Source organism: Phyllobates terribilis, unplaced genomic scaffold, assembly GCF_046119375.1.
Source record: "Phyllobates terribilis strain yellow unplaced genomic scaffold, ASM4611937v1 Scaffold_11__3_contigs__length_659146591, whole genome shotgun sequence".
In the NCBI taxonomy this organism is placed as follows: domain Eukaryota; kingdom Metazoa; phylum Chordata; class Amphibia; order Anura; family Dendrobatidae; genus Phyllobates; species Phyllobates terribilis.
This window is the reverse complement of record NW_027362771.1, coordinates 511,649,277-511,674,006: the sequence shown is the minus strand read 5'-3', so window position 1 is coordinate 511,674,006 and position 24,730 is coordinate 511,649,277. Positions and strand designations below refer to the sequence as shown.

Genomic DNA, 24,730 nt, shown 5'->3' with positions numbered 1-24,730 from the left:
TTTAACAAAACATGTATAATTGCAATCATTTTATGGGAGAAATACTTCACTTTCTGGAACAATTTCAAAGGTGCCAACAATTTCGGCCATGACTGTATATGTTGCCTACTACAAGAAATTATTATTCTTTTGTTTAGCTTTCAGCAATATGAAGCATAGATTGTGTGAAGCCTGCTTAGTGCATATTGGAAAAAAATAGTTTAACTTCAGATTTAGTGACATGATAATTTTAACTTATATTAATATTAAAACTTGATTTAATTCAATAAGAGAACAGGTCAGACAACCTAACCTATTCAGATTGTTCATCAGATCTGCCAAATTTTGAGCCCATCTCCAACAAGTTAGATATAAATGTAATATATTCAATCGAACATGAAACAAAAATAAGCATGTTATAAATGATTGACATGATATGATACTAAAGAGTGTCTGACAATGAAAGATTTCCATCTACGATGACCATCCTGCAAAAATCCCTTTCACCCTTTATACCCTTGCAGTTGCTAAGAACAGGTGCCCTGAAAATAGTCCAGCTGAAAAGACAGGTCTGCATAGTGTCTGTTCTCACTGCCTCCGGGTCAGTCCCGTGCTGTTAGCACCTTTCCTGCCTGGGAACTTGTGTGCTGAATATTCGCACACTTGTTTGAAGCAGGAGAATGTATGTATTTACAACATATGGTGGTGTGCCTTAGATTAAAGCATCTGCAGAACTGACATACTGCCATAGATCGTGCATTCGTTAACAAATAACATATCTTGTGAATTGTTAGACCTTTATCTCTTAGTTCAACATGATTTCCATAAGCAGGAAATTATTGAGAATAAACTATGTTGTCTATATACAAAGACTCCAAAATCATATTTCAGACATTTGGAAAGAAGTAGTATTTAGATGCATAAAAAATGGTCAAGCAACTTAAAGACACATTATTGGGAACCTGTTATGAAGATTTTATGTGGCACCCCAGGGTTCTGGTTACCACAGTAATAGCAATATTACGTCTGTGAGCAGGTGGGAGGTCTCCTGGTCAGGAACCCTAAGCATGCCACACCTCCTGCCCAGTCCTGGGAGGGGAAGAACTTCCCCTATATAAACTGGGGCTGAGGTGGGGTTAGGTAAGAAAAGGAAAAAGAAGAGAAGAAGAGGAGTCCCAGACAGAGACACAGTCTGGTCTGGAGTGGAGCAGATGCAGGGAGAGCAAGATCAGGAGCTCTGTGGGAGCAGTGATAAAAGGGGTCCAGGACTGGAAGCTGTAGAGCTCGTCCTGACTGAAGAGATCTCACCGGACACGGAGTCCGAGGCTGTGGGGACTGTTCCATACCCAGCAGCAGAAACCGTCCGGCAGGGGATTTCAGGTCCTCTGGCCAAGAAACCCGAAGGCACGGTCACACGCAAGGGACCAGCACCGCCGTCGTGGAGCGGAGGCTACCAGAAGGCCCCGAGTCACCGGCCATACGGGTGAGCACCATCAGTACTGGGACACTCGCACCATCACTCCCATCATTATCCACTCTAGCTGCCCTGAGGCAATACTCCTCCCGTGGGGAGTCATCCCATACTCAGCTGCACAAACAACATCAGCCTCAGCGGTCTGCGGTGCAGCGGCGGTCCCCACTGACCACAATCCACGGGTGGCGTAGTCGAACACTATAACATCTTATACTAAATTCTGCCACTTGGTTTGACACCCTGAGCACGGACCGGGTCACCGCCACGAGGACTACTATCCCCAACAGATCCGGCTCCGGGTATTCCCGAACATGGCCCAGGGGGCGCGTCAACTTTTGGCGTAGTCGGCAGGATCTCGTGCCCGCAACCACCGGGTACTGCGTTCCTGAAAAAGACTGTTAAACTTTCCTGTGGTGAAGATTCCCGCCATCCGACGCCATCTTTTGCCTTCTTCCCACCATCCGTGGAGTTTTCCCGCCATCCGACGCCATCTTTTGCCTTCTTCCCGCCATCCGTGGAGTTTTCCCGCCATTGGACGCCATCTCGAGGACGCCGCGCGAGAAGAAGAGGGGCGTGGACTCCGAAAGCGTGCGAGAACTGAAGCCCCGCCTCACGTCCGGACGTTGTGTAAGGTCCTGGAAGGAGCCCAGCAGACGCCGACGTCACAGGAGCGCGACGGAAGGTCCTCAACCCTGACGATCCACTGCAGAGCCGCGGCCTACGGAAGAGGATCATCGCAAGGTAGGCCACGGTCCACTAGGGGGGAGGAGGATGTCGGATACGGAGGAGAGCTTCACTGCTACAGCCACCGCCAGCACCACCGCTGCTGCGGTCATGCCTTTCACCATGCCCTACATCCCGGGGGCAGCCTGGCTACCCCAGTACTCAGGGGAGTCACATACCCTAAATGACTTCAGAGAAAGGCTGGATAGCCTCTTCCAGGTGTACCCCCTCACAGAAGAGCAAAAAGTGAGCATCCTGGTGGCTCAATTAACAGGGGCAGCCCAAAGGGAGGTAAAGTCCTGGCCACTTGGGAGGAGGAGGACTGTCGCAGAGATACTAGCCCGGCTGAAGGACACCTTTGATACCCGTACCTCAGCCGAGATCAAGCTTAGATTCTACGGGTGCAAGCAGCGAGCACATGAGAATATAAGGGACTATGCACTAAACCTACAAGAGGCCCTGAGAGCCATTAAGCAGGCCGACCCTGACGGCGTGGGAAACGAAGACAAGTTGTTGACTGAACAATTTATAGAGGGTCTACATTGCAATGCCCACCGAACCCAGTTGCGAGCAATGGCCTTACAGGACCCTCATCTGGACTTTGCACAGTTCAAGGACAGAGCCATCCGGGTGCTCCGAGAACCGGCACCAGGTGGCGCTGTGACCCACAAACGCCCTGCTACCATTTACCACCAGGAGACGGCGCCCTTGTCGGCAGGGCCTGTGGGAGCTGATGCGCAGGCTTTAAACAATGACCCGGCTACAGACCTGCACCATCAGGTCCAAGAGCTAACTAAAAGCGTTGCCGCGCTAACCCGAACTGTGCAGTCTTTACAGGTTTCTACTCCAGGGAAGATCCAGCTGGCATCCGGACCGGAGGATATCCCGTGGCGCCGACCAAGGAGGACCCCACCGGCCAGAGGAAGACCCAGCGACCGATACAACGAGGACGGACAACCCATCTGCCGCCGCTGCAATCAGCCCGGACATATGGCAAGGTACTGTCCTTTAAAACTGGCACAACCTGCGGTAGAGGGCCAACCCCTAGGAATAAGATCACCAGGCCCATGGAACTGGCGTGACAAATACGTGGGAGGACGTCCAGTCTTGCCTGTAGTACTGGATGGCATTCCTATGAGTGCCCTACTTGACACCGGGTCACAGGTCACCACCATCCCGTACGTGCTCTTCAAGCAGTACTGGAATGACTCGGATATAACCCGCTACCCAGACGACGACTTGAGTATCATCGCCAGCAATGGTCAGCCCGTGCCACAGATCGGATTTAAAGAGATGACCATTAAAATCGGTAAAGTCGAACTGGCAGCACAGGGACTGATCATTGTAGACATTGACAAGCGCGAGAGTCACCCAAAGATAACTCTAGGAACTAATGTGATTGAAAATTGTCTTGCAGAGGTGATTCTCATTTTACAGCAGGTTGCCAAGAACGCCAGCTCCGGCCAGCAGCGAGTGCTCCAAAAAGAGATCCGGGCACTGATGCGACGGCAACAGGTGGAACTCTCCGGTGGTGAGATTGGTAGCGTGAGAATGTGTGACCCTTTCCCTATTGCCATGCCCCCGAAAAGTGAAATGATGATTTGGTGCCGGGCAGCTATTGGTCTGAGAGGTAGAGATTACCAGGCAATGGTAGAACCAGTCTACTCAGATAGTAGGCCCACCATTTTGACGGCACGGGGGGTGGTTGATGTACGCCATGGGAGGGTGCCCGTTTGCATAATAAATATCGGGAAGAGGGAAGTGTACCTGCCCCGGTATGCTACGCTAGCCAAATTGTATACCATCAACCAAAATTCTGTACAGTCCGTGGAACCCTTGCCTCCATCTCATCCAGAGGAAGGTAACGGCTCTTAGCAACAAATGGAGGACTGGTGTCAGCAACTGCATTTGGGTACTGACTCCACACCTGCTCACCAAAAGCAGGGAGTCTACCGGGTGATCCAGGAATACGAGAGAGTGTTCAGTAAACACCCGCTGGACTTCGGGCGAGTAAAGGGAGTGGAACATCACATCCCCACGGGAGATCATCCTCCCATAAAGGAAAGGTATCGTCCCGTATCCCCTGCACACTACCAACACGCCAAGGGGATGCTTAGAGACATGAAGGAGGCTGGGGTAATCAGGGATAGCTGTAGTCCCTGGGCAGCTCCACTAGTCTTGGTTAAAAAGAGAGACAACACCATGAGAATGTGTGTAGATTACCGGAAAATCAACCGTATCACACACAAAGATGCGTACCCCTTACCAAGGATAGAGGAGTCTTTGGCTGCTTTAAAATCTGCTAACTTCTTCTCCACTTTGGATCTCACTAGCGGGTACTGGCAGGTTCCTGTCGCAGAGGCGGACCGGGAGAAGACCGCATTCACCACCCCGATGGGACTTAGCGAGTTTACCTGTATGCCGTTCGGACTCTGCAACGCACCAGGAACCTTCCAACGATTGATGGAATGCTGTCTGGGACACCGGAACTTTGAGACGGTCCTGCTGTACCTGGACGATGTTATAGTTTATTCCAAAACCTACGAGGACCACCTGAAACACCTGGCGGAAGTGTTCGAAGCCCTGGCAAACTACGGTCTGAAGGTGAAACCGTCGAAGTGTCACCTGCTAAAACCAAAAGTGCAGTACCTGGGACACGTGGTGAGTGCTGACGGAGTGGCTCCCGACCCTGATAAGATCACCGCGATTAAGGAATGGCCAAGACCCTCCAGCGTAAAGGAAGTGCGGCAGTTCCTCGGGTTGGTAGGCTACTACCGAAGATTCATTCCCGGTTTCACCAAAAAGGCAGCTCCTATGCAGGACCTCCTGATAGGCCAGTCCAGGAAGGCCAAGAACCAGAAGCCGCCCTTCAGATGGGAGAAGCTGGAAGAAGAGTCCTTCCGCCAGCTGAAGATGGCCCTCACGGGGGATGAAATCCTGGCATACCCTGATTACAGCCAGCCCTTTATCCTCTACACCGACGCAAGTAACATCGGGCTAGGAGCCGTACTGTCCCAGATCCAGCAGGGGAGAGAACGGGTAATTGCTTACGCCAGCCGAAAACTGCGACCCACCGAAAGAAACCCTGAGAATTACAGCTCATTTAAGCTAGAGTTCCTGGCAGTGGTGTGGGCAGTCACCGAACGCTTTAAGCACTACCTCGCCTCTTCGCGGTTCACCGTGTACACGGATAACAACCCGTTGACACACCTGGACACTGCAAGACTCGGTGCCCTGGAGCAGAGATGGATGGCCCGCCTGTCCAACTATGAGTTCACGATCAAATACCGGGCAGGACGCTCCAATACCAACGCGGATGCCTTGTCCAGAATGCCAAACCTACCGGACGTAGGGGAAGATCCAGAGGAACTGGAAGAAGTTGAACTCCCCGCGTTTCACCGTCATGGGACTACCCAGTATTCCCACCGTGTAAGGGGTAAGCAATCCGCTACGTTCAACCCCTTACCTCATTACAACTGGGCGGAAACACAAGACAGTGACCCCGCCGTCCGACTAGTGAAGGAGATGCTGACTCGGCCAGATGCCCGCCTTGACCCAGACGCTCCGGAGGAGACCAAGCAACTGTGGGCTGAGAAGAGTCGACTGTTTCTTTACAAGGGGAAGTTGTGCCGCAGAATGGTTAACTCCCGGACGCATGAACTGATCTGGCAAGTAGTGGTGCCAAGAAGAGACGCGGCTATGGTACTGGAGGCATACCACGACGGAGCTGGGCACTTCGGATGGAAGAAGCTGGAGTTCCTGCTGCGCGGGCGGTTCCACTGGGTAGGCATGAGAGGGACCATCGAGAGGTGGTGCAGAGACTGTGGCCCATGCAACCTAAGAAGGAAGGACCGTGCCAGCCAGAAGACTCCCCTGCAGTCCATCGTCACCAGGCAGCCGTTGGAACTGGTAGCCTTGGACCATGTAAAACTGACCCCCAGCAGAAGTGGCTACGTCTATGCGTTAACCATCGTGGATCACTACTCCCGGTTCTTGGTTGTAGTCCCCGTCAAGGACTTAACGGCTCAAACAGCAGCTAGAGCCTTCCAGCAGCACTTCTGTCGTCCACACGGATACCCAGAGCAGGTGCTGACGGACCAAGGACCTGCCTTTGAAGTGGAAGTCTTCCAGGAGTTCTGCACTCTGTATGGCTGCCGGAAGATAAGAACAACACCCTATCATCCGCAAACCAATGGACTTTGCGAGAAGATGAACCAGGTGGTGATAGACCTTCTGAAAACATTGCCCCTGGAAGAACGCAGTCTGTGGCCTGAGAAACTGCCTGATCTGGTGGACCTATACAACCACATCCCTGTAGGTTCTACCAACTGTACCCCGGCTTACCTAATGAGAGCAAGACCTGGTAAGCTGCCTGTTGATCTGGATATGGGAGTCCTGACACCCGAGGACACTTCACCAGAAGCAGACTGGGACACAGAGAGGCAGCAGCAGTAACGGAAAGTACAGGAGAGCGTTGAGCGAAGTCTCCGTCAAGCAAGAGAAAGACAGGAGAAGACTTACAACCAGTGTGCTCCCGCTGTTCCCCTGGTACCTGGAGAGCAGGTCTTGAAGAGGAAAAGACGGCTCCACAAGTTGGACGACCAGTGGGAGAAGGACCCGTACACCGTACTGCCATCAAGCCATGAAAACCCAAAAATCTGCACAATCAGTAAGGATGGAGGAGAAACCACAGCCATTGTCTCCCGAGATCACCTGAAGAAGTGTCCCGAGCAGCTACGAAACCCTGAAGAAGATCAAGAAAACCCTCGACCCGCAGAGGAAAGGGAAGAGATGGTCAGTACTGTACTCGGAGACTTCCCTCGGTCTTGGACACAGGTAAATGGCGCTGTTGTGGTACCCGTCCTCACCTTCCTCCAGCCAGCATCCCAAGTGCCTACGGAAAAACAGGTAGAGCTGGAAGAGCAGCCGGTCCAGGAGGCAGAAGACCCCACACAAGCAGACCAGGAGAATCGACCCTCTGCTTATAGTGAGCCTGCCGTGCCCCTAGTGAGCCAAAGAGTCCGTAGACAGCTGCCCAGCTTACCTTTGACAGCTCCTACACCCTGTAGCTCAGGACCGGTCAGTAAGCTCCGTAGGTCTACTAGGGCCAATAGAGGCCAGTTGCCCGTACGTTGGAGGATCTAAAGTGTTCAGACTGTCTTATTGGTATTTACCTGTTTACTGTTGCTTGTAAATAATTATGTGCTTCCAGTTATTTTATAGGTGTCTTTTGTGGATTAACCGGAACTCTGTTGTATATATGTTTGGAGCGTAAACCAGGAACGGACTATAGACTGTTAAAGACTCGGGGCAGGACAGACCCCTACCTGGTTACGGCTCCCTGTTCTTTGGTGAAATGGACACCCTTTTTGCTTCAAAAATTGCACCCGGTTGCGGACACTCCGTGACCACCCTAACGTGTTTTTCCTTATTGTATTGTTCCTGTTTATACCCTGTTATGTTTTCAAAAATATGTTTAGTCCCGGAGTACTAAATTTTACTAGGGGGGAATGTGGCACCCCAGGGTTCTGGTTACCACAGTAATAGCAATATTACGTCTGTGAGCAGGTGGGAGGTCTCCTGGTCAGGAACCCTAAGCATGCCACACCTCCTGCCCAGTCCTGGGAGGGGAAGAACTTCCCCTATATAAACTGGGGCTGAGGTGGGGTTAGGTAAGAAAAGGAAAAAGAAGAGAAGAAGAGGAGTCCCAGACAGAGACACAGTCTGGTCTGGAGTGGAGCAGATGCAGGGAGAGCAAGATCAGGAGCTCTGTGGGAGCAGTGATAAAAGGGGTCCAGGACTGGAAGCTGTAGAGCTCGTCCTGACTGAAGAGATCTCACCGGACACGGAGTCCGAGGCTGTGGGGACTGTTCCATACCCAGCAGCAGAAACCGTCCGGCAGGGGATTTCAGGTCCTCTGGCCAAGAAACCCGAAGGCACGGTCACACGCAAGGGACCAGCACCGCCGTCGTGGAGCGGAGGCTACCAGAAGGCCCCGAGTCACCGGCCATACGGGTGAGCACCATCAGTACTGGGACACTCGCACCATCACTCCCATCATTATCCACTCTAGCTGCCCTGAGGCAATACTCCTCCCATAGTCATCCCATACTCAGCTGCACAAACAACATCAGCCTCAGCGGTCTGCGGTGCAGCGGCGGTCCCCACTGACCGCAATCCACGGGTGGCGTAGTCGAACACTATAACATCTTATACTAAATTCTGCCACTTGGTTTGACACCCTGGGCACGGACCGGGTCACCGCCACGAGGACTACTATCCCCAACAGATCCGGCTCCGGGTATTCCCCGAACATGGCTCAGGGGGCGCGTCATTTACACCTCAATATAATGGCCTGTATATACAAGCGCTTTCATGCTGATTAAATCCATAGCTTGATTGTAGAAATCTGTTTTTGTAGTTTCTGAGAAATTGTATGCAAGTGAGCCGCAAGTGCTTCGAAGTGGGACATTGCACTTGCAGCATTCCTGCTCTCCATCCTCATTGTCGGCCCGCTGCCTGCCTCCTGGGTCTAACTGACTTGTCAAAAGGGGCAGGTATCTGAAACAAGCGGGAGGGGAAAAGGGGAGTAGCAAATGCAATGTCCCACAGTGAATTTTCATTTAGACACAAGAGACAGAGGGTGAGGAAAAGGGAGGGCAGGAGAGCTACAAATGCAATGTCCCACAGCGATCTGTCATTAAGACAGAGGTGACAGGAGGTGCGTGGAGAATAAGGAGGGAGGGCTTAGAGCTGCAAGTGCAATGTCCCACCCCAGAGAACTTGCATCTCATTTGCATATTATTTCAACTCTGGATTTCTCAGAAACTACAAAATGGCTTTCTAGAATCCAAGTATAGATTTATTCAACACGAAAGCCCCTCTACATACATGACATTAGTTTAGGATAAAAAATCCTCATAACAGGTTCCTTTTAACTTGTTTGTTGTTTGCTAAATTTGTGCATAGCTGAATAATATTTCCTTTGATAGTGCCGTCAGGCCATTATATTGCACTGATATTCATGGGAATGAACATAATCAAAATACAAGGTATGTCAGGAGATGTCCATAGTGGTGAGAGTTCTCATAAAATGATGCTCATCCTCTTTTTTGTAGGTGCCTTCGTTCTGACTTAGAGAGGTCAGATGCTTTTCCTGATCAACTCAAGTACGCATCCGTTGTAGGACAGAAAGTCACTAATCACCAGTACCTCATACTCATCTATTTATACTCCATAGCCCATGGAGAGAGGGACATGTGTGCAGATAAGGCATACTTGTCAATTCTACAAGAACTTCTGGAAGGTTCTCAGATTCCCGAAAGAGATGTCAAACCTCATGGGCACTGCCATAGCCTACCAAAACTTCCAGGAAACCGGTTATAAGAAGTTTCGCCCCCAGCAAGTTGCCCCCAGCAGTTCGCCCCATCAGTTCGCCCCCCGGTACATTTCGCCCCCACACATTTCGCCCCTATCCTTTCGCCCCCAGGAAGACTCGCCCCCGCACTTTTCACCCCCGGACCGAGGGGGGGGGTGAAATGTGCGGGGGCAAAACATCCTGGGGGCCAAATGCTGGGGATGAAATGTGCAGGGGCGAAATGTACCCGGGGGCGAATTGCTGGGGGCGAACTGCTGGGGGCGAAACATCCAATTCCCCAGGAAACCATCACTTTCAGAAACTATTTTGTGTGTGGCACTCATTTGCACATTCAGGAGGGTCCTAGCCTCCTAAAAGAGCAATGCTACGGCTAAAATTGTTCAGACGAGGGCAAAGTGTACTACAAGGCATCCATCTATTGGAATAGAGCCTAAAAAGGTTGGCAAGTGATAAGGTTACCAATAAATGCAACCGAGGGAGCAGGTAAAAAAGGCTCACAGAGCAGTGTCCCTATTTCCATGGTGCCTTGGCATGATCTGGAGCTCTCTATACACCATATAGGTATTTAGTCATTTATCTTCAGCCATCAGTTCTAATCTTTATCAGCTCTAATTTTTATCTGAGCGAGGCCAACAGTTCAAGTGAATTGCATGCTAAGGAAGGCCTACACATATGAGGTCTGAAAATAAAAAATACCATATAAAAACATGAAATAAGTAATACTGTAGATGGTCACATTATAATAGCAGGCCCTGTACTTGGTTTTACCGTAATTAATTATATTAACTTGTTACCACACAACAAGAAATAAAAGTTATCCCCGCAAAACACACAAACCGCAATCAGAGATAATTATGGGCAATGAGACTGTCTTTGTTAATTACAACAGATAAAAGTTCATATAAAACTCTCAAGAGCAAATGACCCGCTAATGAAGTTTTAATCACAATCAGGTCGTGAGCTGGAAAAAGAGGGGCCCGGTGTGGTTATTGTTTGGAAGATCGTAGAAATGGTCACACATCAGCGCTATTACTGTAAACTGGTTGAAGGGGTTTATGACTAAAACATGTTTTTGGGGAAAGAGTATAGTCAGCTGCTGTATGGACAGTTTGGGTCATTGCTGAATCGAACAGGGGGATCTTCAGGTTAATGTGGAAGTGTTAACATATCTGATATACTGGCAGGTAAATCTAAGCTAATGTCACCATCGTATTATGTAGAACACCTGATATAACCGCACATAAATCTGAGGTGATATCCCTGTCACTTACTGACATAATCTGAGGTAAATCTGAGAAAATATCACCATCGTATTCTGTCATACACCTGATAATAAATCTGAGGCTCAGCATACCACCACCATATTCTCTAAATGCCCCAAACATATTAGATAGCTGTTGGCCATACTGTCATTCGGCCGACAAGTATCTCTCTGGGGTCCCTCATGTACTGGACTTCTTAGCTCCGTCAAAGGTTAGAGTGTTCTCTGGTAGCGGTTAATCTCAGCACGAGACAAAAGGATCGGACATTGCATCAACATGACAGATCCTTCTCTCCCCCAACATAATTTGTTGGGTGAGAGTTGGGAGGCCCTGATACATATTTAGACTGTAGGCCGCTCCCATCTGTGTTGGTTGATTTGGACAACTTTAGTCTAATGTGAATGGCGGTCTTACAACACCTGAGGTAATATCAATGTAAAAGACTTGATAAACTCACAGGTAAATCTGAGGCAATATTACCATCATGGTTTTGTAAAACACCTTAAAGAGAATCTATCAGTAAGATCAAACCCCCTCAAACTGCATATATGGCAGTATATGACACAGCTCTTAGAAATGTAAATCCATGGACAAGTTTATGTCTCCTATCTGTTGCTGCATTCCCATGATTTTAATCCATATAGAAACTTGGCTTTAAGTGCTCTGGGTGTCACAGAGCACTTCCCGAAACTCTGCCTCCTGAAGTCGTTTTCTCACCCAGCCTGACGTTACACAGACAGCTATCAATCAAGGTGAAGAGGCTGATGCTAGGTGAAGAAACAACCTTGGGGAGACAGATGCTTGGCAAGTGCTCTGTCATGCCCAGAGCATTTAGGACCGCATTTGCACATTAATTTAAATGCCGATTTCTCATATTAGAGAAAGGGTCCGATTCATCAGTTTCCTGCAGAATTTGTAGTTGTGCAAAAACGTTGCGACTTTTGGTGTTTTTACCCCACTCCTTTTGTGGCACCCCAGGGGTCTGGTTGCCACAGTGATAGAAATATTACGTCTGAGAGCAAGTGGGAGGTTTCCTGGTCAGGAGCCCTTAAACATTCAACACCTCCTGCCCAGTCCTGGGAGGGGAGGAATCTGCCCTTATAAACTGGGTCTGGGGCGGGGTTAGGTTAGACAGTCAGAGCATGGAGTTTGTTCCAGACACAGGGAAAGTAACAGCGAGGAGCTCTGTAGGAGCAGGAGCTGAAGACCAGGAACTTGAGCTAAGCAGAGTTCGTCCTGGCAGAAGACGCTAAGAACCGGACACAGGAGTCCGAGGCTGCGGGGACTTATATATACCCAGCAGCAGAAACCCGCCGGCAGGGGATTTCAGGTCCTCTGGCCATAGAAGCCCGGAGGCTCAGTCATGATCAAGGGACCAGCACCACCATCGAGGAGCGGGGGCTATCAGAAGGCCCCAAGTCACCAGCCATACGGGTGAGCACCACACGGTACACTCAGGGACGTGGGCTACTTCCACTCGCTTACAGCAAGGTAGCCAGGAAGAGAGCAGATAGACGGGGAGGCCTACAACTCCACCTGGCCAGGGGAACTCCAGTTTGCTCACAGACTGACCAGGCCTCTTATGCTAGCCAGTACTCCCGGGAGGGTCTGCCTTATCACCATCAGTAAAGACCCTGAACTGCACTGCAAAGCCTCTGAGTCGTTCCTGCTACGCTCGTGCACCATCACTCCCATCATCCACACTCACTACCCTGAGGCTATACTCCTCCCGTGGGGAGTTATACTACACTCTGCTGCCCTCGCAACATCAGCCTCAGAGGTCTGCTCAGCAGCGGCGGTTCTTATTGACCGCAATCCACGGGTGGCGTAGTCGGACATTGCATTATACTGATACAGAGACTGCCACAACCTTGGTTTGACCACCCTGAGCCACGGGACCGGGTCGCCACTACTACTCCCAGCATTGCCCTGAAGACCGGTCTCGAGTGCCCCACGGCCCAGGGGGCGAGTCACTTGTAGCTCTGAAAACATTTTGAAAAATGAGCCAACTTTGCTGAGAGGGGACATAGATGAGCTTTGCTCTCAAATTTATCCAAATTTAAGCCACAAAAGTGGTGTAACTTATGACAGAAATGTATTCCAGTGCTTGACAGGAGCAACTGTTCTTATTGCGGCGCACCAAAGTTATTAAGAAGCGCACACTTCTAAATGAATTTGGAGCAACTTACTCCAGCACTGTCGTCATCAAAACTGCTGTACAAAACACCAGTTTTTATGATTTGGGACCCAAAACTCTTGTCCATGTGGTGCATTAGCCACTTGGCCTCTTTTATTTTAATGGGTTGAAATTTAATATCAGATGCAGTCTGTGAAAAAAAGTGTTTCTGCTTCTAATAAAAAATTGGTTATTTTCTTTCTTTCTCTGGATAACCCCTTTTATGTCCCACTTCATATCTGCTCCATTTATTACATTCATGGCAAGCACCATATTTTTCAGTTTATAAGACGCACTCTGGGAGGAAAATGTGGGTGCGTCTTATAATCCGAATGTACCTTACCGGGGGGGCGGCTGCGATAGAGTGGAGTCACAGGAGGCAGAGTCCCTGGTGCCAGAGGCCAGCAGCGGCAGGACTGGGGAGATTATGTGGGCCCCGGCACAAGATCTCTATCTGTGCATGCGGCCATTTCCCCAAAGCCCACCGTAGGGAAATCAATGGGAAAGTGTGGAGTCTCCGCTCAGTGCCGCCATTTTCTGACAGCCTAGGGTCCACAACCTTGCAACGCCGGGACACCCTCCTCTTTCCAGCCCAAGGGCCCGCAGCATCAACCCACTCATGACGCCGCCAGCTTCCTGCACCAGCGATCCTGCCTTCTGTGACCCCACTCCACCACAGCCACCCCTTCCCCCCGGTAAGCTACCATAAAATCATACTATAAGAAGCACCGCCATTGTATTAAAAAAAATGTTTTTGTATTTTCTTCCCCAAAATTTGGGGTGCATATCTTCTCCATCTTCCAGGAGATGGAAATAAATTCAGGATTTAGAATTTTAATTAAAAATCATATACATTTCTGTGTATGGAGCTAATTCACATCATGTTGATAGAAATGTGTGCTGTTACATATAGAAGTGCTTCAAAGTCTGAAAGCTCTAGTCTACCAGATAGCAAGATGTTAGTGTGATTAGAATATATACTTATTTACTTGTTTTTAAATGGGTTGTATTTAGAGATGGGCATATCTAAACAGTAAAGTTCAGGATCTGTACCGAACACCTAGTGGACCCCGTACACGGACTTCTTCAGGAAGCCCGTGTTACTGTTAGGCTTCAGTATCCTGAACACTGGCTGTTTCCTGTGCTGTCATCTGCGTTACAGCGTGGGAAACATGGGCTCTGATTGGCGGTAAGGTCGCTCTACAAATGATCTGGATCATCATGGGACAGTGTGGATGAACTGATGAACGCCGGTGACCTCACTTACAGCACCACCGCTGCATGAGAAAAAAACCCTAATCCTAATCCTTTCTCACGCAGCAGTGATGCCATAAGTGATGAACTCCCGTGAACTCTCTCATGGCAGCTCAGCGCTACATAGTGCCTGTGTCAGTGTGTAGCCAGCTCCCGTGTAGAGCAGTCAGATCTGCTGATGTGGCTGCTCTACAAATTATCCAGATTGTCATGGGATAGTGGGGATTGTGTGGATTACGGCGGATAGGTGAGTATTATAGTGGTTTATTATTTTTTCTCTTTTCAGGTGGCATGGGCATAGGGGATAAGGCGTTAAGATGAGTATTATGGTGTTTTTGTATTTTTGATTTTTTTACAACGGACAAGGGCATCAGGGATTTGGTGTTAGGTGAGTATAACTGTGTTTTATTTTTATCCCAATATTTATTTATTTTAACTTTTTTTTTACTTTGAGCACAGGTACCGACTGATGACTACTGCCATCAGCGGCGCCTGCTCTCACTGTTATCAGTGACAGCAGGCATAGGCAGATGGGAGTAGTACTGTCATCAGTCGATGCCTGTGACCAGTGGTAGGTTTTTTACCACTGGTCACAGTCCCAGCTATGGGCTCATGCTGACATTTGACAGCGTGATCCCGCGGTGCTCTGACCGGCAGTAACGATCTTACTGCTGATCAGAGCCCGTGTTTCCTGCGCTGTCATGCAGATGACATTCCAGGAAACCATGGATGTTCGGGCCCCCTATTCATATGAATGGGGTCTGGGTTTGGGTATTGTTCTATTACCCGAACCGAACTTTTAATAGATGTTTGGCCGAACCCGCCGGACCTGAACATCCAGGGATCTGCCCATCACTAGATGGAAGAAAAAAATTGAAACGTACCTGTACATTCCACTGGTGCACTAATGACAATTGTCCCATGGTCCCCACCAGACTTTGTTTACTTCACTGCAGTGATGACATAACTTACTTGACCATTGTAGCCAATCATTAGCCTTAGCGGTCTCGTGCCATACCTTCAAGCATTACTGCTGAGGGTGGTGTTTTGTGGAAAAACCCTGGACTTTTCATAAATATTGTGTTTTTTTACTTGATCACATCCCCTGATTTTTCTCAATTTTCTTTAAAACTGCTAGATAACTGCTTTAAAGGGGTATTTTCATCTTGAACACTTACCCACAGATGCTCTTTGATCTTCTTCTGACAAAGCTATTCTTTTGCACATTTGGAAGTTATGCTAAGGTTGTTGTCGTGCTGAAATGCTGAAAGGTAAAAATCTTCATTTTTAGCCTTTTAGCAGATGCCTGAAGGTTTTGATGCAAAATTGACTGATATTTGGAACTATTCATAATTCCCTTCACCATAACTAAAACTCCAGTTACAGCTACTGAAAAACAACTCCAAAACATAATGCTGTTTCCAACCTGCTTCACTGTGGGTATGGTGTTATTTTGGTGATGTTAAGTGTTGGCATTCTTATAGCCACTATATGTATTAAATGTTGGTCCCACCAATAGATGGGACCTAAATCTAGCATACATCTATGCATATTCTGTGTATACATTATATATGTATGAGATGAGAATATCCCTGTGATGCCAAGTTGTTACTGCATATTGATTGTTTCATTGAATGAAAATTACAAGTAAAAGAAACATCATTGCCTATCATTTAGGGTAGTACCATATATAATGGCAAGGCTGATAGCTTAACTAGCACACAGTTCTGCTGCAATTTTGTGCAGTTCTTGGAAACTTAGTACTGTCTGCACCACTTTTGCAGGTAAACTTCATTTAAATCCAAACAAGCATTCATGAATTACACAGATATCTATAAAAAGTGCAAATTGGCTACTTTGGCCTAATTGGTGGCTGCTATGTGTGAGCTTATCTTTGAGGAGCCCATACAGTTTAATAGCTGTCGGTCAAACTCCCAATGTACATGCACTCTTGGTTCAACTGAGCAGGCATGTGATTTTATTATGAAGAGAGGAGTAAGACACAGCACAAATTCTCAGGCATTGTCTTTTCATCGCTAAGAATAAAAGGATCTGTTTTTGGAATCCCACATGTCCACATCCTTCTTTACCTTTTCTCCTTAATATCATTTGTTGGGGAAGTTAGGACGCCCAACTGCTCAAAAGAAAAGACAGATAAGCAGCCAGCTCTGCCAAAATCAGGGGAAAAGGACTTTTTTATTCTATGGCCATTTTTAGGGTCTAACATATACTCTTTATATGTAGAAATTCAGAAAAGCCGAGGCACCAATACAACTCTGATTTTTTAGGCTTGGGAAAGGCCAATTATGGCCGAAACATGCCTGCTTTGTCATCCTGTTACGATTTTAGCTAATATGGAATAAAGATAACGTTTTTATCAAGAACCTTCTGCCTTGGTGACTCAGCTTTTCTAAATTTCTACATTGTTTTTGAACCTTGTGGGAGGCTCTGCCGAACTTAGCACAGGTTTGGTCAATGGTGCTTATTAATCTACTAATGGACTGAGATACTTTTTATATTTCTGTGGCTATGGAAGAGTCTCAGAAACTATGAGTTACTTGCACATAGCTACAGTCTCCACTTACTGAGTCAAAACATTATGGGCAAGTTTATTTTATGTGATGTGTCATTCAGTCTTAGGAGAGGCTAGTTTTACACTTTTTCCTACTGAGTCAGGCTGCATTAGATTAAAATTCACTGGTCACAATGGACTTTGAAAACTGCAAGTATTGAAAATACTAAATGATCAGTAGAACTTTGAAAAATTGTTTCCAACAAGACTTTCTGGACATATTTATTTCCATTATATTTAGGATGATTCTCCAAAAAAGAACATGAAAATATGTTATTAATACAAATTGTCCAGAATGATCAGATTTTACATTAAGGTTCTGAAAATGTATCAGTCAATGGTTGCACCTAACTAACACATCGGTATCATATCCTAGAAGGTAATCACTGCCTATTAGGCTATCCTTTAGAGGGATTCACATGATTAGGACAGCCTCTGTAATGGGAACAGACAAGAATTCATCCTCTAGCGATAGGTTTCCAGACTATATTTCATCCAACTACACATTTCATGTGCCAATTCTCTATAAACAAGACTATGGTTGATACAACGAACCTCACAATCCAACAGAATGTTCTTTAACTCTTAGAAAGTTCTCCTGGGGAATACAGTGTGACGATTGCAGCTCCGTCCACACACTTTTCCCAAGTCCAATAAAACATATACTAATGAGCTGCAAAAAAAATGGAATGTGTCAGAAGTAGAAAGACTGGATTTGACAGGACTCGGCCTTGAAACATGCAAATAAAATCCAGTTTATTATTCACTGACAACCCATAACATCCATAGGGACACCAGTGATGTGTGACGGCAAACAATATAATCTTAAAATTCCTATTTTCAGTTCTGTAAACAAAATATGGAACATTTGGAGAACGTAGAGGTTTCTAGATATTCCTATAGTGTGCAATATCTTAAAGGCCATGATTTTTTCTTGGCTTGGTTGACATGCATACTCCAGATAAAGGGCAACAGTCATTAAACACCACAGTCTTCCGCCATTGTCCGGTCAATTTAAGAACTTTACCGTTTTGGGTCAAAGAAAATAATTGCTTTAATGAGATTTTGCATGCAAAGAAATAGATGTATGATCGCCATGTAAAATATTTATCGAGTGTACTGTATTTTTTCAGAAAGTATAGCCCACTAGGGAGCAAGAGAAGTTTAACCATAATTAAAGACAGACGTCCTGTTTGTATATCATACACTTACAGATTTATTCTGGGGAAAAGCCAACCTGACTCTGTAAAACACCCTTTGTGTTCAAAAGGGTTATGGATCTAGGGTTAATATGTAACAACCCTCAAGTGCATATTTAAGGTTGTACGTTGATATGTAATCTGACAGCGCCTATCAAAAGTATACCACCCACTAGTCCTTCTGTAAAATATAACACCCTTATTAGCCATCTCTAGTATTTGCACAGCTCGCTGAACATTTATAGAAATTAATTGATTTTTCTTTTACTGTAGCTTCTGAATCTAATAGAAAACAATTTTTATACAATTTAAAAATATTATAATAAAAATGATATTCTTGTATATACCGAAGGCAAAAATGTTGTACTTGCATATGTTTTTAAGCTAAGATAGCAAGTTATACTATCTATAGAAAATAAATGCAAAAAGCTGCAAAAAAATACTTAAAAAACAAAACCTAAGATAGAAACAAAATGAACATATTCCCTTCTATAAGTACGTAAAAAGCAATAGTTCATATAGATAATGTAAGGTGCTTAGTAAACACTATTTCTGATTAAAGAAGAGCATAAACAGCATCCTACCAGCGACAAGGTGTACCCAAATCGGGATGGTCCTAACCTCTAGTATTAAAACCTTGCCATGTGTCAAAAATGACAAAATAAGGGCCAAGCAGGATGGGCCCCCAAAAAAATACTTATCAGAAGAATCAATGATTTGAAGCTTTTGGGACCAATACAATATCTGTACCATAGTACCCCAAAGACTATGTACCATTTATAACAGTGGGGTTGTCTTATGTAGCAAGGGGCCTATGTACCAAGGCCCACCACAATTATATGAGTGGTAAGGCAGTTTCCTTTAATTTTCATACCAACGAAATTTAGGAAATTCTAAGTTTTTAAAGGATTGTATTGGTTTTAAAAAAAAGGTTTATTTTAACCCACAAGAGTATGGTCGATGGGCTGTTTTTGATATTGAAGTTCTTATACTATTTATGGTGCTTAGCTGCAATTCCAGGCATAGCCTGTCGACAAGAATGGTGCTGTTTCTGGAAAAAAATACAACCCTATATTACTGATGCAGAACAACATCTTTAAGAGAAAAGCTTTATGATAAATGCAATACCCATGTCTTAAAAATTGATTTGTATAGTTGTGTAGTTGTTTACAACGCTGACTTTGAAAACTTTCATAAAGTCAAACCGGATTCCAAAAAAATATTGTATTCCAAATACCCAACTGTAACCTCCAGCAAGAAGTTTAGGTGAGGCCTTTTCCACAACAGAATGACTTTTATATGAGCCTGGAGAGAGATGACTTGATATAAGAGATGAGAAGCAGCTGGAACTATTGTATAAAATTCTCTGATAGTTTGAAGGTTTCGCTTTTGTGAGCAAATAAATTGTGAAATGGTTGGAGATATTCTACTTTCATGTCTCTATTCAAGAGAAGCGGGAACTTCAGAGGAAATCTCACGTGCCCAAGCCAACTGAGGTTAACTCTTCAATTGCAATTTTTTAAAAGAATTTTAGCATGTATATTTTTTGGGATTTTAAACTTATAACATAGGTATTATATATGTGGAATATTAATTTGCACCATTCTTACTCGAGGATACGTATACTCCTGCTTTGGATATCAAATATATTTTTATTATGATACATTTCCAATGGTTTTCAGTATGGAAATCCATATTATTCTTCTAGGCACAATGTGGTAATATAAGCATTTCTGCCTATAGAGCTGTGCATAAAAAAGCAGAACTGGAATGAAGAATGAACTACACACGTGGTCAAGCCTTCAGGGAACTTGTTTTATAAAGAACCAATGTCAAAGGAGATCATGGGATGTCTGCTGATCTGACAAATTAACCAAACTGCCTCCTTCCTTTTCCATACAGTTTGCCCAAACATTGCCATATGGCATCATCTCAAGAGCTCCTCGCTGGATGTTCATGGCTGCCTTCATTTAGAAAAACATTCTAGAACTAGAAAGAAATGATCATTTCTGAAATCGCATCGTTGCCAAAGAGGAACAGAGCGAAAAACATTTAACAATTTCAATCAGAATTTCAAAAATAGAACTAGATTTCTCAAAACTTACATTTGGCTACCAAATAATCAGTAAATTTGGAATACATTAGATGAAATAGATTTTTTCTATTGGCCAAGAAAAAAATTAAATAAATAGTCCAAGGTAGATTATACCCATGTCTTACCTTCATTTTTGAAGCTGCGTACAATGTTGGCTGAAGGCATTGTTGTTCTGTCCATGGCAAACTTGTTGTAGAGTTCCAGCATGTACTCTGGTGGCTCCACTTTGACAGGTGCCTGCACCGGAATCCCGGAAAGATTTAAGGTCTTCAAAAAGTCATCTTTCATAGTTTCCAACAAAGAGTTGAAATCGACCCCATCCTGCTCAGAGAGGTCTTCATCATATAAAGGCAAATCATCTTCCAAGCCCATGATGGGACTAGTCGATACGCAATGCACCAGGAAACCTACGACCACGTATACCCGCAGGGAGATGGGATCCATTTTCAGTGATTGCTTCTGCTCTGGAATAATCTTAGCTGCCAGTGGTGTCCGGGGTGTCTGTTTTAATCTCTTGAGAGGACAGTCCTTTTGTCATCTGCAGTTGACAAGTATGGAAACACTCATCTGAAACTTGTGACCATTCTCTCTCACACATACACACTCCTTGCTCTCTCTCTCCCTCCCTCTCTCTCTTCTTCCCTTTCAAAAACGCCAGGTTTCACTAATTTGATAACATGTCCCTACAGCATCCCTGCTTCCCTTATCTCCCACACTAGAAGTGTCTCACCAGATTTCGCTGCTATCTCAGAATCCCACTTTTCCTAATGAGCATTTTGTAAACATTTCCATATTCTGACACTGCCTGTGAGATAGGCCAATTTTTCTCTCTGCGAAAGAGGAAAAAAAAAAGAAGTTTGCCCTTGTTCTGCAGCTAAACTTCCCTGTTGAAGTCTGCCAAAGTTTCCCTCTGAGAAGTTTTATGTGATTTTTCGCTAGCATGCAAGAAGCATGTATAGGCTCAGAGTGAATGAATATATTTTTTCCAGGACAAATTTACATTACCGCGTGAAGCTGCTTTTCTGAAAGAGTATACGTTAAAGCTTAAAAAAAATTGGATCTTCTTCAAAAGAAGGATGGGAAACATTTTTTGTCTTAACTGTAATATTATGGAGGTCACAACCTTTTTCAGGGATACATGGGCCTGCAAGTAATTTTCACCAAATGAGACCTTTTTTTATATCACAGATTTTTAGCAAATGAGATTCTGGTTATATGACTGAATGAGTTGACTGGTGAGAAAGACAACTCCCTGAGAAGATGAGCCTTCCTTAGCATAGACGTAAGCAAATATTCCCATAAATAGGGTTCCTCTCTAGCAGGATGTGTTGTAATGTCCTCGCCATTTTAAGGAGCCACTAAACTTTAAACATATGTTTACTTAAGGAACGTTCCCAAAAATACACAAAAAGTCTGGACTTATTAGAAATAGCCATATTTAAAATAAAGTTATAATTTTTTGGTTGAAACACTTGTGAACACAGTTATACCATTTTCTACCTGATAAGTGATGAATATATAAAATGTTTCAACACTAACACTATTCTTGCCAAAAGTGATGGAAACCATCATGGAATCCCAACAGAGCCTTTCAAAGTCATTGGTGGCTTTGTGATCGATTGTATGACAGATCCACAATACTTCCAGTACCAATGCATCAACAACATTAAAATACCTCAATGCACCTGGCCTACAATGACATAAATTATCAAACAGCCAACAAACATAATAATCAAAGAATAACCAGGAACTTGGTTCCTACCCACTTGACACATTCAAAGATGTGGCTCACAGGAAAAGGCCTCAGCCTCTTGAGAAATCATGTGTTCCTCAGTGCACTTAATCATCCAGTCAGTTGTTATCTGTTGGCATGTAGATACAGCTATTATCGTTGCTTCAAGCTGGCAATAGAGGAAAATAACTGTGGGGTATACAACCATTAGCTGTCAATATAATTCCCGTTACCAGACCTACAATGGCGAAGCACCGATTCGAACAATGCAACCCTTACACTATATGTCCCTAAATAACCCCAATGCATTGGGACAAATAGCTTGATTCGGGTCATCACTTTCACCATTCTGTGTGTTTTTATTTACTGGTTGATGTTATTTTTCTGGTTTTACAGTTTCATTGGGCACATGAGGGCATTATTTTGAGGTGGGTACTGTGCCATTGTAAGGAAAGTAAGGTTGATAAGGACAATAATAGTTTCACATCACCATTATTTTCTTCTATAGCTATTGGCTTGAAGCAAACATAAAAGCTACATCTACCTGGCTACAGACTACAGAAAGCTGAACAATCAAGTGTGATGAGGAGGACACCATTTGTCAAGGCTCTCAGGCCTTTGAGTCACATCTTATTAATAGGAGCCAAAAAACAGATGTGAACAGGGATAAACAAAGTTAAATGTTTCTAAAAACATTTAATACTCACACTGTAATAAAAATATTGACATAGAAAAATATATACAGGAAATATAGGAAATCCAACAACTGCTATGAAGAGGGGGAGCAGCGTTACTGTTCCTCATGGGCAGTGTCAAGCTACAAAGATTCTCCTCTACAAGTACACTTGTAACATTGGTAGAAAAACAATGGGCAAACTGACTCATGTTCCTTCTCTTCTGTAGGGTCAGGGCTTTTTTCACTCCTGATGAGGGGTAAAGAATTGTTTAATTTTTTTTTTATTTTGTTCTCCTTTTTCCTTTATGTATGTTACCCGTGTTCAGGTTATAGCTTATGTTGAGCGAGCACTAAAATGCCGGGGTGCTCGAAGCTTGGGCCGAGCTCACAGTGATACTCAGGTGCTCGACCCGAGCAACGAGCCCAATGTTAGTCTATGGGAGACCCGAGCATTTTTGCGGCGGCACCACCGGCAGTCTGTAGAAAGCCTTAAAAGTGCCCAAAACGATAGTGACAGTGCTCAAAAGACATGGGGACAGCATGGGCATCGCCCGTGGAAGCATTTCTGACCCCCAGGTCACTGCTGTCAACAACGTGGTCAGAGGTATTAAGCCACTTTTACAGGCTCAAAAGAAAACGTTCAAAAATGAAACTGAAAGTGCTTTCCTGTGAAATATGTTAAGGAATTTCCTTTCCAGGGTAAAGACTTGTGTATAAGGTAAAATAAATAACTAAAAACAAATATACTCCTCCACACCTTGGGTTATGTTCACAAGAAGAAATTTTTATGCGTTTTTGCACTTTTGTATTGCTTTCAACCGTGACAAATGCATTCACCGGGTAATGTCATTTTAACATTTTACAATCTTATCTGGCCATGTGCTGTGTGACACATGCATACAGTGCTGAAAAGACATGGGAACAGCATGGGGAAGACCCCTGGAAGCATCTCTGACACCCAGGTCACTGCCTAAAAGTGTGCCCATCAGTAGTGATCCTTGCCGCCTCAGAAGATGCAGACTTGCAACTATCCCCGTGCAAGTCCTTGTACCAGGGCAGAGTTCAATTGTGCCACCCACCCACCCCCAGGCTGCAAAACCATACTGCTAGCTTGCTTTCACTTGAAATTGGGCCTTTTAGGCATGTGAAGGCATGTCATGGCTGCATCGGCGGCCTGGTATCCATACTCAGTCCCCAGCCGCCCGGCGGCCGGGTGTCCACACTCGGTCCCCGGGCGCCAGGGGGCGGCCGGGTGTCCATAAACGGTCCCCAGCCGCCCCTATTTCTCCGCTGAACTTCCGCCACACTTTTCTTAGCCTGGCCTGCTTTAGGGCAGCATTGGACGAGCCAACCAAAGAACCAGACTCCTCCGGTGGGCCCTGGCTTCTCCATCAAGGGAGTTGAGAGTGCCAAGGTGAGGAGCATGATGATGATGATAGAAGTTAGCATCTGCTTTGTTTTCTTGGAATGCAAGCGTAAGTGTGCAGCCTGCCACCCACCCACCCCCAGGCTGCAATACCATACTGCTAGCTTGCTTGCACTTTAAATTGGGCCTTTTAGGCATGTGAAGGCGGAATCTGGCCACCACGTCATGGCTGCGTCGGCGGCCTGATATCCATACTCAGTCCCCAGCCGGCCGGCGGCCGGGTGTCCACGCTCTGTCCCCAGCCGCCGGGGGGCGGCCGGGTGTCCATACTCGGTCCCCAGCCGCCCCGCGGCCGGGTGTCCACACACGGTCCCCAGCCGCCAGGGTGCGGCCGGGTGTCCATAAATGGTCCCCAGCCGCCCCTATTTCTCCGCTGAACTTCCCGCACACTTTTCTTAGCCTGGCCTGCTTTAGGGCAGCATTGGACGAGCCCACCAGAGAACCAGACTCCTCCGGTGGGCCCTGGCTTCTTCATCAGGGAAGTTGAGAGTGCCAAGGTGAGGAGCATGATGATGATGATAGAAATTAGCGGCTGCTTTGTTTTCTTGGAATGCAAGGGCATGTATGTAGTAGCGGCTAGGCCTGAGGTGGTCAGCGTTTTGGCGCATATCCTACCTCCTCCGAGGATTGCTGGATGTTTTTCTGCTACTATCCCAGTTCTATGACTCCCGTTAAAACAAAGCTTCAGGTGAAGAATGATGGATGAGGTGGTGACAAAGGAGAAAGAGCAGGAGGAACAGGGACCATTCACATCAATATCAGGCCAGTCAACCACACATGTCTT

At 45.8% G+C, this 24,730-nt stretch overlaps 1 protein-coding gene across 1 annotated transcript in view; it reads right to left on the bottom strand.

Moving 5' to 3' along the window:
• BMP10 (bone morphogenetic protein 10) overlaps positions 1-24,730 on the bottom strand; it is an 87,798-nt gene that overhangs the window by 4,020 nt on the left and 59,048 nt on the right. Inside the window, exon 2 of the mRNA XM_073653643.1 lies at positions 20,238-20,650. Coding sequence (XP_073509744.1) covers positions 20,238-20,556 — 319 coding nt within the window. The 5' untranslated portion in view covers positions 20,557-20,650. The remainder of the gene's footprint in view (positions 1-20,237; positions 20,651-24,730) is intronic.